Source organism: Mercenaria mercenaria, chromosome 13, assembly GCF_021730395.1.
Source record: "Mercenaria mercenaria strain notata chromosome 13, MADL_Memer_1, whole genome shotgun sequence".
NCBI classification, from domain to species: Eukaryota; Metazoa; Mollusca; class Bivalvia; order Venerida; family Veneridae; genus Mercenaria; species Mercenaria mercenaria.
In genome coordinates, this window is record NC_069373.1 from 28,809,686 (window position 1) to 28,828,963 (window position 19,278).

The 19,278-nt window shown below is 36.2% G+C and overlaps 1 protein-coding gene and 1 long non-coding RNA gene across 5 annotated transcripts in view; one reads left to right on the top strand and one right to left on the bottom strand.

The window, feature by feature from the left end:
* Positions 1 to 16,055: 16,055 nt before the first annotated feature.
* On the bottom strand, positions 16,056 to 17,793 carry LOC123530187 (uncharacterized). The gene is made up of 3 exons (XR_006682278.2): positions 17,672 to 17,793; positions 16,803 to 16,856; positions 16,056 to 16,128 (listed from the first exon to the last, which is right to left on the bottom strand). It is a non-coding gene; the product is annotated as an uncharacterized LOC123530187 (long non-coding RNA).
* A 175-nt stretch (positions 17,794 to 17,968) lies between these two features.
* The window catches only part of LOC123530186 (uncharacterized), a 30,971-nt gene continuing 29,661 nt past the window's right edge, over positions 17,969 to 19,278 (top strand). The window contains exons 1-2 of one of the 4 annotated variants that reach the window (XM_045310931.2): positions 17,969 to 18,320; positions 18,908 to 19,063. In XM_045310931.2, coding sequence (XP_045166866.2) covers positions 18,305 to 18,320; positions 18,908 to 19,063 — 172 coding nt within the window. In that variant the 5' untranslated portion in view covers positions 17,969 to 18,304. Of the gene's footprint in view, positions 18,321 to 18,384; positions 18,565 to 18,907; positions 19,064 to 19,278 lie in introns of those variants that run through there. The other 3 variants (XM_045310929.2, XM_045310932.2, XM_045310930.2) reach the window with 3 other exon arrangements.

The following is a 19,278-nucleotide window of genomic DNA, read 5'->3' on the forward strand; positions in this document are numbered from 1 at the left end:
TGCTTTAGCTTTCACCGGTGCAATTGGAACACGGGCTTTGTAAACCTTGCCTTGATGAAAGGAATATTCCAGAAAAGTGTTACAAATATTCTAATTGGTGTAGAAGGTAAGAACCGGACAAGTACTAAATGCTCAACCATTACACCTTCATGTGTGACAATGACGAATGACTGGCAAAGATGGAACTGGGGTTCAACAGGTGGTCTCGATTGGTAGAACATTCAGTTGAAGTACATGTATATATTTCAATGATTTATGGAAATATTGACAGGACAGGTTCAAACATTCAATTGTGACATTGACCTATGAGTAGTACAAATGGAACATTGATTCTGCACATAGTCCCGATGAGATGATGATTCCAAGTTCCATAACAGTTTAGAAGATATTGACCTGACACGAAATCGGTCAGACTTATGTAGAGACAAATTGACAACTCATTCCCAATGCCATATAATCATATAATTAATCTTTTTAAAATGAGTCAATGGGCTCCCTATGGGAAAAATAGCAAAGCCCTAGGATTAAGTTCACATTTATTTTCCGCCGTTCACGCAGCAGCATAACTGTTTGTTTACACAGAAACCCTTGTCGTGGTGAATGACAATATGTATAGGAACGATCTGGCAGAGGTGTGAACGAAATAATAAAATGGTCTTTGCGAACCATTACAAATATGCTTGTGAAATCGTACACCAACCAATACCCTTGGAATTTTGCAGAACATTGTTTATTAACCCTACATTAAAGCAAGTAGGCAGGATTTATGTATGAAGCTGTAAGTAAGACTTTTATGCTTTAGAAACAATGTATAAAAATCAATTATTTTACATGTTTTCATTAAATTGAAATTGCTAAACATCGGGGACATTGACCTACTTAAATCCAAACTGCTCCTTTGTTTACCGTAACGAAAACTTCCGAAATAAAAATCTGGATTCTGTAAAATCCGTAAAACGGTTCATTTGCAGTTATTTGGTTCAATATCAAAATATAATGTGAACTTCTCTAGATATCCCATTATATATATATATATATATATATATATATATATATATATATATATATATATATATATATATATATATATATATACACACACACACAGTGACTTACATATGCTATATATGTACATGTGATTGTACAAGAACAACAAGAAATGTTCACCTCCACAGGTAGGCTCTTTGGAATTATTTATCATCAAACAATGTACTGTTACAGTAGGTCACTTGATGTTTTACTTATATGTTTCTCAGACTGAATGTTAGTGTAGCGTAAGGCACGTGTTCGAATTTTCAATTTTTATTCCCCGCTGTCCAGTTCCGGACCACAAACATTGGGTAGTGTTGATAGCCTCCAGATTTTTTGCTAAAATGATTTTTCTGTAAAAATGAAGTTTGGTCTTATCATGAACACCAGAATATGAGCTTTTGTTTTTAAACTATCTTAAGAAAGCAAACCGCGGCAATAAAAGCTTTCCCGCTGTCTTTACCAATACACCACGGACGAATATGTTAAATATAAATATTTATAATCAAAGCAGTTTACTTCGAGAGAAGCGTTATAAACGCTTTTCAATTTTCATTGTATTATTTAGTAAACAACAACTAATTCTTACGTGTTTCCATGACATAGAGCCTGTCAGTAATTAAGTTTCAAAAGGTTTTTTAAGAAATATAGGATTAATTTCCTGATACCTATTTTGTTCTCTTTTTTGTTGTTGTACGACCTGGAAGCCAGTGCCAGTTTAATTGAAGATATTACAAACGGTTTTGCAAGCCTATCCGCTACGACTAAGCGTCTGAGGCTCCGATGGCACACTTCAAAGAGTGAGAAAGCGGTGCTCATTGTCAGTCTTCTGCCAGCATGTTTGTCGTAACAACTTGCAAACTTTACCTCTTTCATTTTTTAAAACATGACACAAAATGTCTTCATTAGTTCTACACTTGAAGTAAACCGCACATCTCTATATTTTTGTTACGCTTATTTTGTTCATAATTCTTATAAGAATATTCTGATTTTTAAATCGATATATTTTATTGAACATACACGTCTACTACGTTCGGAATAGTCACAGTCCGAAAACTATTAATCGTATTGCAGATTTTGCCAGCTACTGTGGAAACAACACCTAAGTCACATTAACCTGTTGTTTTACATATAGCCCAGGATCAAGGTGGCTGATCGTTCTGCATATTTTCGAATTTTAATACTATTTTTGATGATCAAAGGCTGAAAGTAAAATGTAAACACTTTATAAATGAAAAAGAAATTGTGTCGTGTAATTTGAGGGATACATGATACATACGTGCACAGGGAAACGTTTTTTGTTTGGTAGTTGGATGATGTGATCCATGTTAAGCATAAAAGACGAGTGAAAGATGGACGCGCGTTTTGCTTGCAACAGGGATCAGAATACTCCAAGGATCGGTTTAAATCGATGTGAATTCGAGAAAATTTGAAGCGGGGACCTATATATCCACCACATATATTTTTTATTTCTTGTCCTATTAAAAAGGAACCTTTCGCATATCTTCAAACGCTCATTGTAATAAAACATGCACAAACGAGGAAGTTGCTTTACTGTCAACTTTTAAAATCACTAAAGAATCAATACTCTGTGCGGGGATATTTTTTTCTTGCCTACCTAGCGAGAAAGACAAGATTATCCGGGAAGGTGACCCATAGAGAAAAAGAGAAATGATCTAAATTCTGATAAAAAATAATTAACGTTCATTCATATCTACATAGACGTCATATGGTACATATACTTTACTGACCTTGCGGCAATAATTTATTTCTACTCTGCCTTTTATACCCCAGTCACACATACGGCCCGGATAGCTACGTCTAGCTACGGAGAGAAACGTAGTAATCCGTATCGATCCGTACCTGAGCCGTACCTCAGAGTAGTCATTCGTATTAATCCGTACCAAAACGTGGTCAAAACGTATTCAAAACTTATTCCAAACTTGCAAGTTTCTCCAACTTTTGAACATGCACAAAAGTTTGAGCGAACCGTAGCCATCTGAGCGTGACTTTAGTCCAACTTGACTGAAACCTATTCATCCGTAGTTAAACGTACTTAAACGTAGTTATCCGTGCTGTTACGTACCTCGCCGTAGCCGAACGTAGTTATCCGAGGCTGCTCGTACTTAAGCATAGTACAACGTAGTTTAACGCAGACCCGTCCGTGCGCTGGGCAAGTTGCAAGGCGCAGTAAAACGTAATTCAACGTAGTACCTCGTACCTATCCGTACTTATTTGCGTCCTGTATTGTTTTGTTTGTTTCCTGTTTCTCAACATGTTTCCCGTACTAAGACGTACTGCTCCGTAGTTATACACCCACAGACTAATCTTATCCGCACCGTACCTCAACGCATGGACATATCCGTATGTGTGACTGTAGCTTTACAGGATCTTTCTCTGGAATAATTGCCATTGATGACATGCCTATCCTAAATAATAAGTGGAGCGTTGAGCGAAAGCAAGCTATACAAGTTTGTGTACTTTCTACGAGACTGCATGCTGTCAAATTCTGACTCGGGCAATTTCATTTATATTTGGTTAACATGGTGTCATTTCAGCATTGGTTTTAGCGTTTGTCCTTCACGTTGCAAACGGAAACGGTCCGTGTTTTGATGTCGATACAGAAGCATGTAAATTAATGGAACATAATAAACCGGATCTTTGTGATTCAAGTATTGGTGAATCAGCATGCCCACGATACTGTGGAAAATGCCGTAAGTAGCGATACATATACATATGTCCATACAAGTCTTACTAATATGACTTCAGTGTTGACAACATTGTTATTATATTGGTAGTTATCACATTGATATGACATCAATGGTTATCACATTAGCGTTGCAGAAGCGGTTTTTACATTAGTTTACATTGGTGTTGCATACACAGTATTGTCCTTTACAACAGTAATTTTAAAATACAGGTATTTTTACAGACGTTTTACACCTGCAAGACAGGTGCTATTTTCATACAGGTAAGAGGTTATCACATTGGTGTTGTATAAGTAATTATTACATACATTTGTATGGCATCATTGGTCGTCACATTCATATTATCCAGCAGCGTGTCTTCTGGTATACCCCGCCTTTACATGACGGGCCTTCTGAAGTATACGTTTGACTGTCTGTACTTTTCGTCAGAGCCTGTTTAATTTTGCTGTGTAAACCCTGTCGAATAACGTACACATTGAATAAAGGCACTGATTTGTTATGTGTATATATATATGTTGAGTGTCTATATAGTCAAATGACAACGAGCACAAGTGTGTTTAGACACTACAATACTTTATTTAATAAACCTAACAATAATTGATAAAGATGTGAATTGTACGACGGCTATTCTAAGACTGACCAAGATCTACTGTGCCAGGGCATATCAAGTTGATAAGCCTATAGACAGTTTCAAATACTGTAACATCTCCCTTGTTTCGAACTGAAATAAACTGTGTACATTATGAATAAATTTAAACATGAAATGACGAAATCTTCTACAGCGATAACACAGGCAACTACATGTTTGCGATAGTTCCGCATCTCTGTGAAATATATTCAGTGTTAAATGTTTGTGCCTTATGATGATAGTTTACTTTGTCCATTCATTGCTGCTGTAATATCTATTTGGTTGCACCACTCTACCTGATCTTGTCCGATAAAATTAGTAGTGGCCGCAGAATAATTTTCGGAGATAAGGGGTTCATTTGGGGACTTTAACCTGTTGGCAGTGTGTGATTCATCTTGTACATTTGGCGCGAAATCACTAAAATCTGGAAAGTGTTCCCTTGTTTTGCAGAATTTTCTGCAATTTCGGCGGTAACTGCGTCCATCGCGGGTCTGCACAACATAGGAGTGACCGTCATGCAGAGATATGACTTTCGCCGGCATCCAGATTTGTCCTTATTGCAAACGTATGTTCTCGTTCAAATTTAACATTGGAAGAAGTAAGGCCGTTATATCATAATGCTTCTTTTGCTTGTCTTTAGGCAATTGCATCTGGGGTCGTACTGACTCGGGTGTTACGACATTAGGTAACGGCTGTTCATTTGTAGTTGGTAAAATTGACCTAGTTCACTTGCCCATAAGTATTTGAACTGGTGAAACTTTACTGTCATTTAGCGGGGTGTTTTTTTGTATTCTAATATCGAGAGATAGGGATCGTGTCCACTCTCTTTGGCCTTCTGAAGTATACGTTTGACTGTCTGTACAGTTCATTCTGCGAGTCCGTTAGAAATGGGGTGTAAGTGTTAGGGTTAGGGTTTAATATTCTACTCGTTCGTGAATGTCTCAAATGTTTGAGAAGAGTACTGTGGTCCGTTGTTCGAAAAAAGCCTAATGGGGATACCATGCACGGAAAACCGTGCTTTGAGCTTTCTGGCAACTGTCGAACTCAGTGTGTCTTGTAGTCTGTCAATCTCAAAGTAAGTTACTGCTGTAATAGTCTACAATGAGTAGATAATTACTGTCGTCGAAGTGAAAAAGATCTGTGGCAACGTCTTGCTATCGGCCCTGGGGCACTTCGTGGGGTGTGAGGTGTTCTTTTTTGGTTTGAATTTCTGTGTTTTAGACAAACATCACAATTCAGTATGAAATCTGTGATTTGCTTAGTCATGCCGGACCAAAACATTACATCCCTTGCTCTGTGTATACTTTTTTCCGTACTCATATGTGCTCAACATGTATTTGTTCTATCATGTGCTGTCTGAGTGTTTGGGGAATAACCAGTGTTTGACCCCAAAATATTAGATCATCGGAAACTGATAACTCATTTCTGTGGTTGAAAAATTCCAAGATCGATTCATTATATTGTGATCTTAATTCTGGCAATGTGTCTCAAGATTTGCATTTGTGCGTCAGTTTTTGTAGTCTGTCTTACGTTTTCAAGACTGTGGTCAGTATAAGAAATCTGTTTAAGTACAGTGTGTACATGTAAATCCATACCCTCTATTGTCTGACATTGGCTTCCGGGAGAGTAGGTCACTGAAAGGCACCTCTTTTCCGCGCACATACTGTACGTTAAGGTCGTACTTTGATTGTTGCAGCATCACTCTCTGCAAACGAGGAGGGGCCGCAGAAAGGGGTTTCTTCATTATAGAAGATAATAGCTTATGGTCAGAATGCACAATTGCTGGTCTTCCATATATGTATTGGTGAAACTTCGTGTATGCAAATAATATTGCTAGCATTTCACGCTCAATGCTATTCTGTTCTGTAGGCGTTAAGGATTTTGACGCGAATGCAACAGGGCGCCCATCTTGCATAATGGCTGCACCCAGACCCTTCAGTGAGGCGTCACATTCAAACGTGACGGGCTTATTTGGGTCGAAATATGCTAGTACGGGAATGTTTTAAATAACCCGCTTCATTTCTTGAAATGCGTCTGCTTGGGGCTGATCCCATGGGGCCCGTGATATCTGATAGATTCGGGGCAAACTTTTGAAGGTAATTAACCATACCTAGCAGATTTTCTAGTTCAGCTCGATTTGTGGGAGTGGCAATTTGAGATATTGCCTGGACCTTCGCGGGGTCAGGCTTGAGCCCATCTGAAGTAATCGCGTGACCAGAGAAAGGTACTTCTTTCAAGCCTATGCGGCACATAGGGTTAAATCTAATACCCTTAGCACGTGCACGTTCTAGCACGGCTATTACGTTCCGATCGTGTTCGTCACGATTTCTGCCATAGACCAATAAGTCGTCAACAATTGTAGCGACACCTGGCAGTCCTTCAAATATTTCGTTGACCTTTTTGACAAATATATCTTGACTGGAGGAAATCCCAAAGGGCAGCCTAAGATAACTATACCTCCTAAAAGGAATACTGAAAGTTGTGAGATGCGATGATTGGTCATCAAGTTTTATGCTCCAGTAGGTATGTGTGATGTTAAAAGACTAAAATATTTACAATCAGCAAGCTGTGATGTAACCTCGTCTAACGTTTGCTTTGGATAATGCGGTCTACGTATAGCCTCATTTACGGCCTTGGGATCAAGACAGATGCGTAGTTTTCCTGTTTTAGGCATTTCAACCACTACAAGGGAATTAACCCAGTCAGTCGGTATGTCGTCTTTAGCTATAATTTGGTTTTCTTCCATGCGCTTAAACTCATCACGCAGACGCGATTTAAGAGCTTCCGGTACCCTTCTGGGCGGGTTAACTACGGGAACCGCGCCCTCTTTTAAATGCAACTTGCCAGTCCCTGGAATCTCCCCGATTCCTGTCAACAATTCCCCATATTCCGACATGACCTGTGCCGTGCATAACCCTGTTATGTCATCGTCTACAGCGTAAGTCTGCTGGACAAGGTCTAAGTCAATGTAAGTTTTTAGACTCAACAGAGGTAAGATGGGAGTGTCTACTACGTGGAACAATGTGTCGAGATTTATAGTTTTGCTTCTGTATCGGTATTGTAATTTGATCTTACCTAATACTGGGATTTCATTTCCAGTGTAGGAAGTCAACTTGAAATAAGGGGGCTCTAAAGGGGCACTGATATTCGGGGATTGAAATTGCTCTAAAGGAAGAATGTTTGCAGCGCTGCCTGTATCAACTTTAAAGCTACCGCTTGTTTGGGAAGGGTCAAGAGACAAATTGACAAGAACACGATCAGAAGAGTTAACAGTGCTTACCGTATCTATTTGAAACTCCTGCATTTCGTCTATAACATTTTCACAAACAGAGTTTACTCTGCCTCTGGCACTTTTTGATCTGCACACCTTAGCAAAATGATTTAACTTGTCACAATTAAGGCACTTTTTTCCTGTTGTAAGACATTCTCCGAATTTGTGAATAGATCCACAGTTAGTGCATGGTGGTTTTGGACTGTATATCCTGTGTTTTGGCACTGCAGCGCCACGGGTTTCTCGGGGGTTCGAGCTTGCTGTTTGTCTTCAATACTCTCTGTTGTATGTTGATTTGCTTGGTTCTGAACGAAAGTCAACATCTTGTTGAGTCATGGATCGTAATTGTTCTCTTGAATACTCTAAACTTTGAACAGTTTGTAAAGCTTTGTTCAACGTTAGTTTTGCTCCAATATTGATAAGCGTTTCCCGTAATTTGTTAGAGTTGGTCCCGAATACTATCCGGTCACGTATCATATTATCGTGCTCTGCTGCCGCAAAATTGCAATCTCTGGAAACTGATCTCAGCCGCGTTACGAAACGATCTATTGTATCTGCACCTTGCAATTCATGGTTGAATTTATAATGTGCAAATATAGCGTTCAACTTCAGTTGCACGTGCGCCTTGAAATTGTCGTAGAATGTTTGCAATTTCTTTTGTTCTTCGGCACCTAATGTCCATGTGGCATATATATCCCTGCCCTTTTCTCCTACCCACATTTATTTAATAAACCTAACAATAATTAATAAAGATGTGAATTGTACGACGGCTATACTAAGACTAACCAAGATCTAGTGTGTCAGGACATATCAAGCTGATAAGCCTATAGACTGTTTCAAATACTGTAACTGGCACGAATGATCTTTACGTTAACCATGTTAACCCATGTGCATCCCAAAGTAAGGTTCCTATGTGCATGGACACCAGAAAAGAATCTAATCCTTATTAATTCAAATAAACCTAATTGCGTTGTCCAGAAAGACACATGCTCTAGTTTTGCGGTCGATATCGACTTACAAACTGACAAAACATGAGTTATCGTCCCATGCAACTGATAATACGGAAAACAGCTCACTATTCCATATATGTTTTATTACATAAGTATGCCATCAGTGGTTGTCACATAAGGGTTGTCATATTGAGGACTCCCCAGTGATATTTTTTGCCACTGTCCGTTCCAAGGCGATGCCCTACTATGTTCCTTCTTCATGTATCTTTTGTCGATGTTTGTCACTTCTGTGTTATTAATGCGTTCGTTTGTGTTGTTGTGTACATGCGCTCAAGTACTGTGTGGGTGTATACAGTTGCACATACACATATTTTCATGTAGAGTGCTGTATGGGCTGCATTCTTTGAATGTAACTGTTCATGTTGGACTTTTGTCCTTGATTTTTTAGTAACATACATATTGTGTTTAATTACGAGAAATGATCTAGTTGTTCTGTTTTGACTTTCAGCTCTCGAGTGCTTTTCATGCCCTGACCTTGTGCAAGACATTTCACAATGCAACACAACTGTTACCTGTGATTTAAACCAGGTTTGGATTTTTACTCTCTGTTCATAATGTCATATTGAATATGTAATAGTATGTATTTAGCGAATGTTAACTCTTCATGTCTAAAGTAATTGTGAAAAAGAGAAAGGTAAGTAGTTCTGTTGAGAAAAGCTTTGTCAAGAAAGCTTTATAAAAACTGTACGTCTACCATTTTAACTTTGTATTTGGATATTATAATATTTGGATATTATATGACGTCACATCTTGAGGACAGCGACTATTGGAATGGTACAGATTGCTCACATAATAAATTTAGGAGAAGTGTGGTCTTTCCGAAACAAGTGAAATATGTCATGTTTTTACATGGGGAAAATACCGTTATAGGTGTCATGGTATAGGTGCCATTGGTGCTCTTGTATGATTCCCTTTCCCTCAAAATCATAGCTCGGGTAGAATCTCTTGATAGGGGAATTGCCATCATTAAATCTACAGGACGAACATTAGGAAGTTTTTGTTTGGAATAAGGTTCAGATGCCTCACATGGCTTAATTTAGTTTGATGTTGGAGAAGCATTAGGAATATATCCAATATACGATATGAATAAACTGCATATGGGACACTATAAGAATGAATCGGTTTCTTAATTTTATCATGTTTACATAACAAAGAAATATTTTTTAAATACATGTATATTCAGATACATGATAGAATAGCCAAGTAGCTGCTGGAACGAATGATGTAAAGGAAAACCTGCTTTACAAACCCTGTGAAGGATTTCAATTACATATGTTTATATAAAGCAGTTAGGCTAGTCTAATCCTTGATTGAGTAGTTTTAAAGTTAGAATCTGCCACCTTTCATAGGGTTTCGTAATAGTGCGTTTTATTTCTGTTTTAGATAATATAGTCAATATAACAGTCTAAGTAGACCTAATACAATGTTATCAAACCCGGTGCTATATTTTTGTTGGCTGCTAGCTGCCACCAGTGTCAAAAAGAATACTCCGTTTGAGAAATCTTGTCAGTTCTTAAGACCATCCTAACAACACAACCAAAAATAGTTCCAAGCTTTCCAGCCTGGTAAACAATTATCTTTACAACGTGCAGAATATACAAAGCTATAATATATGCATTATATGCCTTAATACCATTTTAATGTAAATTCGGCGACTAAAATCAATACAAATGAAGTTTTAACGTTTTAAGACAACCACGTGTATGAATACAAATATGCAAATTTATGGTCACGTGAATAAACGATGACCTCATGTTACCTGAACTGGAGCGATGAAATTGATTAGCTATTGCATAGTACTGCCCCAGAGGTCACGTAGCTTATAACGTAGAAAAGTTAGCTTATATATATAGAAACCTAGCCTGGGAATCCAGACAATAAATTCAAAAATGTTTCCTGACCGCAGTGTCACATGTATAACTCCCGAAATTTAAGGCTTTATTTGATAAAGAACAATGACTTCTGCTAGCAATAATTTGCGGCTAAAAGTAGAAACGGAATTTCAACGGAAAAGTTTCCAAACATTTCCGGTCCGTATACAATACCAGTTTGTACCTTTGATAGCTTTTTCAGCAAGTTGTAACACTTTTCAAATATGTCAGAACAAATTTAAATGTTCGTCATAGCTATCAAATTGTAAGGTATTATATCAATGCAATCCTAGTGATCTAAGAATGTTACTGAATTTTCGACTGCATTTCAAGCACGCAAAAATATGACCACATATTAATTAGGCTTTTTATAGAAAATCGATAATTAGCAGTGATATGGATTTTCTCAGGCGTTGATACTGCCAATTAACACTAATTAGCGCAGATTTAGTGAGATGATTTATGAACAGGACAGTACTTTATTGATATAACTTGAACATGTACAATTCATCGTTATATCACTATCTATAACAAAATATACTAAAACATGCTTAGCAATACGACAGTGAACAAAAATAAAAGAACATTCAGTTAAAATTCATTCGATATTGTTTGCATTGTGACCTGCCGTGAGAATCAAAGACATGCATGTTTTCTAAATAATATTCCCTAACGGATAGTCTTCCTTCAGCAAATGTACAATATAAGATACTATATGTATGCATAGATACACATGTATTCGGTATAATTTCGTCTGACAAAACACGAATTATCAACGTGGAAACCCACAGACTGCCAAACCTGAGAAGTGTTGCATGCTCGCTTTGACTAAGTGGTGCTACTGTATCACGATTTCATCAACTTGTGAGCCCATGAAAGTGGACGCAGCGATGATACTAATACTCGCCTTTTTGAAACTGCAATCTGTCAGACTGTAGCAAGTCGTCGGATAACAGATTTGACCAACTTAAAACTTAAATTGTCTCAAGAAAGATTCTGTTCCCTTCAGCTAAATTCATTCGAGTCGCACCATGAGAAAAACAACATAGTGCATTTGTGACCAGCATGGACCCAGAACAAACTGCGGACCCGCACACCACTGACTCTGGTCAGGATCCTTGCTGTTCGCTAACGGTTTCTCTAGTTTCAATAGGCTTTGAAAGCTAAGGCACAGGCTGGTCTGGATCCATGCTGGTCGCAAACACACTATGCTGGTTTTCTTATGGTGCGTCTCAATATGAGCCGCGCCATGAGAAAACCACAGTGAAAAAGGATTACTTTTGAAACCAAAGCCGAATATTAAAAAAAATGCAAAAAAATGTTCTTATGGTTTATATTAACAATTCCTCAGTTGTCGCTTTCTTTGTAATATTTTAAACAATGATTAGCAGCCACCGTCAGCGCTTTGAGCGCTTTGATTGGAATTGCAAACAGGACATTTTCTCCATAAAATGTGCAATGGATTTGGTCATTGTTTTCAGTTTGGCAATATAAATAGTGTGGAAATATTTCCCGTAGATATTAATTACAAACACAATATTATTGGATCATTGCCCTAATTCATTTTACAGACATGTTACACCATGGAAGTTTTTGACTTCGACCGTAGCCATGGTTTCGCTGGAGGATGTATTGCTAAAGAGGTAAATGCTGACAGTATCTGCAGACGCCGGGTATCTGATGGATAAACTGCATCATTAAGATGACGCCCAGACGCCCAGTGGGAAACGAAAATGCACGATTTTTTTCCGTACATACTGCACATACGTTTTGTTCGATAAGTTCCTGTTTAAAGAACGTTTTGTTTACAGGGATCTAGCTGGCTTAGAAATCGTTTAATGTAGCCAATAAAACGGTTGTGTTAGTGTATTTGATTTTTTTCTAGACTGATTTGAAAGACATGTACCTCAATCAAATTTTAATAATGGGAGAAGAAGGTTAAATCACAATTTTGATGTTACTTTCGCGTACAGAAAAAATGTCATTGTGCTTATTTATTTAGATATATTCCCTTGATTATAGACACCCGCTAATTTCAAGCTGAATTTAATATCCAGTTTGGATTTTTCAGTTGTCTGATTTTTTTTTTTTGACTAAACTTAAGGAAGATAGAAACGTAGACGGTTTTATCAACTGATGCAAATGTTGCCATTTATTCGTGGTTTATTCTGTTTTTCGGATAAATGACGTTATGCCATTATTCCCGGTGTCGCAAACGTACAGAACTACCTTAATTTGACTGTTTTTTACTTTATTGCTTAGTTATGTGTACCACATAGAGGACAAGCTCAGATATTTGGCAGGAGTTCAAGCACTGTTCACACGCAATGTTGTAATTCGGACAGATGTAACGGACGTAAGAAAGTTTGTACTTGATAGCGTTTACGTAAACTACGCTATTATAAATCTGCAAGTCGGGATAGGCTACGATTAGAACATACGTTTTACGGTGGCTGTAAATGTTAAAAATTTACTTTTTCGAAAAAAAAAAAACAAAAAAAAAAACAAAAAAAAAACAAAAACAAAAACAATGTAATATTTAACATGTGTTTTAAACAAAAACAGTAAACTTATCTTTACGCTATAGACAGGATATATATGATGATTCAACAGAGAGTAATGTTTTTTCCATTTATGTTCTTTTTCAGCACCAGCTACATCAACAACTTCTACCACTTCTACGACTACTGAACGTCCAACACATCACACCACTGCTAGTCATCACATCCCTAACGCTCATTGTGTTGACTTCTTACAACACAGCATTTGTAGTCGTACAGGTTTTATATGTTCCTTCAGGCCAGATGAATGCAGAAAATCTTGCGGATTATGCTGTAAGTTGTTATCTTTTATTGGAATGGTGGATAGTAACACGTGGCAGCAATCCAAACATCTCTTATACGGTTTATTAAAACTGAATAGAAGTATAGTTTTCTAATACGGGTGGAACAAATAATCACGGTGAAATTGCACACAACCTGTACGACTTATGCAAGGTGTTCATTCCAGTCCTTTCTGTGGAAATGGTCTTCCCTGTTCTTTCAATAAGAAATGGCTTATTCGATCATTGGTAAAATTGCATATACATTTTTGCATAAAATTCTTTCGCCTCTGCATCTACCAAAGATTTTTCTGGTACTTTACCATATTGTTTTCAATGAATTTTTATTAGCATTAGCCGAATATGTCCAATCGGTACCCCTCTGCAATTATGGATACCTGAGTGTTGAGCATGACAGAAAAGCTGCGGTTTACCCATAATATGTGGCTTTCTTCTAAGTTTACCGTTGCCCTTGCAGTCTTTTAGTTTTCAATTAACTGTGTCAGGTTAATTCTACAGTATTCAGAAGGAGTAGTTGATATCAAACAATTTAGTGTATTAAACAAAGTCTGTTGGTTCATTTAATATATCAGGATGATATTTTTATATAGTTTAGAGTATTATATTTTATTTGTCACGAGTTCAATTAAATGTTGTGAAACATAAACACCAATAATTTAGAATAAGCCCTCCAAAGGAGAAGTCGCGCTTTTGCCCAGAAATAGCCTCAAACGGGAACAAAGTGGAAGTCCATAATTTGATTTTATTCCTTTCGTGAACTATTGTTGCAATCCATTGCAGTTCATAAACTGAAAAAGAATCCGAGGTAAATGAAATCACATTGTAGCATTACGGATACAGGAAACATTACTTTCTTAAATGCATTTTAAAAAAACCTCTAGAATTTTTGAATTTGAAAAAGGTACAGTTGTCCTCCACAACCCAAAACACTGAATACAGATTTCGTGGGGAAAAAACTACGGTCAAAATGATTTTGTTGTCTTTGACTCGTTTCTTATGTCCTCAATAAGGCATAACATGTCATTATCTGTGATTTCCGCTATATTTTGTGATATTTTGAACAAAATATTAATATTTTGTCTTAGAAAAGCAACATAAATACGATAAACAGTCTGGTAGGAAGCAATATATATTTTTTCATCTATCATTCATTTCATAAGTTTCAAAACTGTGTATGCCATAGCTTGTCCTGGTGGGTGAATGTATTGTATAATGTTATCTAGGAACTGAATACGAAAATATTATAACCCTATACAGAGACAGTGCATCTATTAACTGACAAATAACCAAAATGAATTTATTTTTATATTGCTTATAGATCTATTTGTTGTTTTACCCAAGTTTTTTTTCTATTTCAGAGACGAATGGTTTTGACAGTGTGAAAGATGTTTTTGTATGTCAGTAGTTATGAAAATAAAAATATCAACTTGAGTTGTTGGAACACGTTATACCCCTTGACATTTCTGTTATATATGAAATAATCTATATGTTTACTAAAACCCTACAGTTATTTCTTTTTATTTAAGGTACATTAAGTTGTGCCTCCTCGGATCAAATGTTTTTCTACATTAAACCTGATTAAAATGCCTAAATGTTTTAGAAAAATCAGTCAATAAAATCTAAATTTGTTTGTTTTTATTTTTGCTGAGCTGATTTTTTTTCGCTGTTTTAAAATGGACCTCAAGCTAATTTTCATTATGTTAGTCAATGGATAAATCACAGTTTTTATGACATTTTCTAGTATAGAACAAAATATGACGATGCTAGAGTTGTCATTTGTACGCATCAGTTTAAACGGTGTAAGCGGACTAGCGTTGTATTGCTTTTCTTGTGTAAATAAACATTTAAGTCGTGTCTTTATTGATCACTGTTCGGATTTCTGTAGTATTTCACCGATTTGTTTAGCACTAAACTTTTTTTCACATTACAGTGTTTAAATTTCAAGGAAATATTGCTGTGAAACTTTGAAACTAGAGGTATATCGAACACATAATGTTCAACAAGCTAGCTCTTTGACTACTTAGCAGACTCAATAAGATATTACTTTGCCCTATTCTGATCTAATTATGGTGGTCTGACGCCTGCAATTTAGCATGTATTCAATGTATTTTAATAGCCCGGAAAGTGCACTGTTACATCTCGTACAGTGAAGAATTATTGTATCGCACCGCTTACGGTATTGTGATACCGCTTGTTATTCCACAACCGATCGACGAGAACTGTTTATACTTCAGCTGAGGTTGCTTATTTACTTTTGTCGTACATAATGGTCATCTTGTAGCAAAATATTGAAAACAATTTTTAAAGAGAGTCATTTGTGCAAGAATTTTCAATGCATCAAAAGTCATTTTCAAAATACGGTAAACAGGCGCCTCCTAGTGGTTTGAATAATTGCTTTAAATTACAAGGTTCAACAAGAAGGACTGTAGACAATGAAATAATCTGGTGATGAAAGGCATTCATTTAAACTTTTTTTTATTATGAAGCTTTGTAGAATTCAGCATTAACAGCAGCAAGTCCCGTAACCGGACGGACAGACACATGCCGAGCAGTGACCTGAAGAATGGTGCGGACAGCAACATCCAGAGACCGGGTAGCCGGACGGACAAACACACATTGTACAGCGTTTACCTGTAATATATTTCAAAGATACAGAGACCGGGTAGCCGGACGGACAAACACACATTGTACAGCGTTTACCTGTAATATATTTCAAAGATACAGAGACCGGGTAGCCGGACGGACAAACACACATTGTACAGCGTTTACCTGTAATATATTTAAAAGATATCCTATCATTTTAATTGTAAACAAAACCGGTAAACAGCAATATCGTTGATTTTTTAAATCTTGGTCTGTCAAAACTGAGTTCAAACGGAAAGTACAGAAATGATCTCGAAATTCAGCGAAAACTGCAAGATTCAAATTGACTGAAAAGTATTGCCTGTAATCATAAAAGTATCTGAAAACCCTACTAAAATATTTATTTTTTCTGTACAGATAAAGACATTTTATGGCTGCCTTGCTATATATTAGATTTTGACATATGCAGTTCGGTTAAGTAAGTAGTAGTTGGCATTTTTATCACTAAATTACGTTCAACATTTAGGTTAACAAACAAATTTAAAAAAAAAAGGATTGGATATGTCCGTAATAAAAGGTCCGTGAAAATATAAAAATCTTGCATAACAGGAACTAACATAATAATGGTTAAAAATACATGTTTCTTTTTGGTAGTTAATTTACCACCATGCATTTTACTACTCGAATACTAATGAAGAAAAAAAACGACATCAAACCCAACAAAAGTAAAACTATAAAATTTAACATTTCCTCCTATTTTTAGAAAGTGCCATTTTGGCTAATATATTTTTGTATAACAAGCAATACCATTGTAAAACATTTATTTCTGTCAGTTTCATGAAGGTTTTCTGATATCTTACCAGAATGTCTTCGAGAAAGGAATGATTTGATTTTGTCAAAATCGTTTTCCGCATCTGGAAAAGAAAATATTTGATCATTAGATTTTATAGCGTTCTAAAATTAACTATTTAGGAATAATGCCCTTTAAAAATTGATTATGTCATTTCTGTTCCATTGTTATGACTTTTCTACATTTAGAATATTGAAAACAATGTATGAGATTATAGTGCAGATTTTGAAAACAATACTTGTTTCAATGAGAGATACATGTTCAAACAGAAACAGAGCGCAAAATATTTACGGAAATTAGAGTGAGCAGGATTTTGATCACATATTTCTTAAACACCGAACCAGTTCATTATGGTTTTAATAAAAAAAGCGTGGAAGAAAGGAAATGAATGTTTTCCTTTAATTTTTAAAGTTGAAATAACCGTTTTCTTTGAATTCATTCTTTTTCCCCCTCATATACTGAAGGTTACTGACACCCATTATTAGTATTTCAAGATTGGCACACTCAACAATCTGTTACCGTGAACTTTCCAAAATTCAAAATCAATAAGTCACTTTAACATAACCTGCAGGACACGGAATATTCCCGACAAGAAGTGCAGATTTTGAAAACAAGAACCAGGTGGGAAATATTCAAGAGCCCCTCAGTAATTTACAGTGCCCTGAAAATTCTCACTGATATGAGTGAAAACAGCCGGCTAGAAAGTGCACTAATAAACTGTCAAAACGTAGACACTACCATTGTATAGTTCCAATAACTTCGCTAACATGAAAGCTACGAAACTGAAACATGGATCCAAGTGAACCATTAACATGTCAAACATTAATGAACTTCTATATATAAATAAATGTTGTGAAAAGAAATAAAATGTCATCTTACTTGCTGCGATGACCATAGAAACTAGCAGCACAGTCAACAATAGCAAAGCCTTAGTTCTCATCTTCGGTAGCTTGGAATAGTTCTTTAATCTGTTGTGCTTATTAAACAATAAAATGTTTGTTTCAAAACTGACGCATTATATATTCTGTACGTGAGAAATTTTTCGCTGATAAACACCTGACAGCGGAACTACCGCTATCAATTATTCACTGTATTTGTCTTAGTTGGCATGACCTTGTAATCTAGCCTTTTGTCTATCAATTTGGTATATTTTCCGGGTTCAATACCAAAATCGGGCTTCTCGGATCTATATGTTTTTTTGAAAAACTAATTGAACCTAAAGAGTCATACTCACCGTGAGGCCCTTCAACACCAACCATTCCAAAAATCATCTAAACTCTACCCTTGCAGCTGCAGCATGCTGACATGTTACTTCGAGAAATCTACATGTTCTTTCTAAAATAACACACACAGAAATTGCAATAGGTTTGGACAATAAAAAGACGGAAAATCTGTAGATAGATATTCATAGTATTCGTAAACTTATTTTCAGTTATTGAAACGTGACATCGCTTATCTTTAGGACACTATTATATATGACATGTAAAAACAGACAGGAAGGGAAGGGAAAAAATGGAATTTGCTAAAGGTGAGCTCTTTAGAAATATTGTCATACAGTTCCGGCTTCTATTTGAGCTTTTTAATTGGTTTAGCCGAGACGTCCATACTTTAATGGACCCCTGTTACCATTTTAATTCCTACGCGCATTTTACTATTGCATAATGACCGAGTCAGACAGCAGAAAAGTTCGAAAAAATGCGATAACTCATTATCTTTGTTAGATACGATTATGGTTTAGAATAAAAATTTAATGAAATATTTTGAAATTGCTGGTACTAGCTGAGCGTAAAATCATTAAAAATAGTAGCTGAAATAGGATGATGTTGGAATTATAAGGATCAAATTAAGTTTTCTTGTGTTCTTGCATGTGAACATTTATATTGCCCACAATAAACATAACGCCTCGTCTCTGCTTTATTTGATTTACATATACATGGATTCAATGTTTTATGGGTGACGTCAGATACGTAATTATTGCATTTTAGACTTTTGTACAGACGTAGTCTACATATACATAAGCTGTCTGTAGTTGGTCATGTATTGTCTTCAGGACCTCTTATAGCTATTGACTATTTAGGAGATTCTATATAGATTTGTTGTATTTCTTTATTTCAGTATTTGTTTTAGCGTTTGTCTTGTACACTACGAATGGAAACAGTCCATGTTTTGATGTTGATACAGCAGCGTGCAAATTAATGGAACATAATAAACCGGATCTTTGTGATTCAAGTATTGGTGAAACAGCGTGCCCAAGATACTGTGGAAAATGCCGTACGTAAGATACTTTTTAATTTGCTTTACCAGTTACTATCGTTCTTTACATATCAATCCAATATGACATCAGTGATTGTCATTTAAGACTTATATATCTGTAGTGTATGATCGTTGGCTATCACATTGATAGGGGATCAATAGTTACCGAAAGTGTATGATTACCATTGCTACTGCATCGGTTTCTTGTCAATGGTTATCGTTTTAGAATGTCA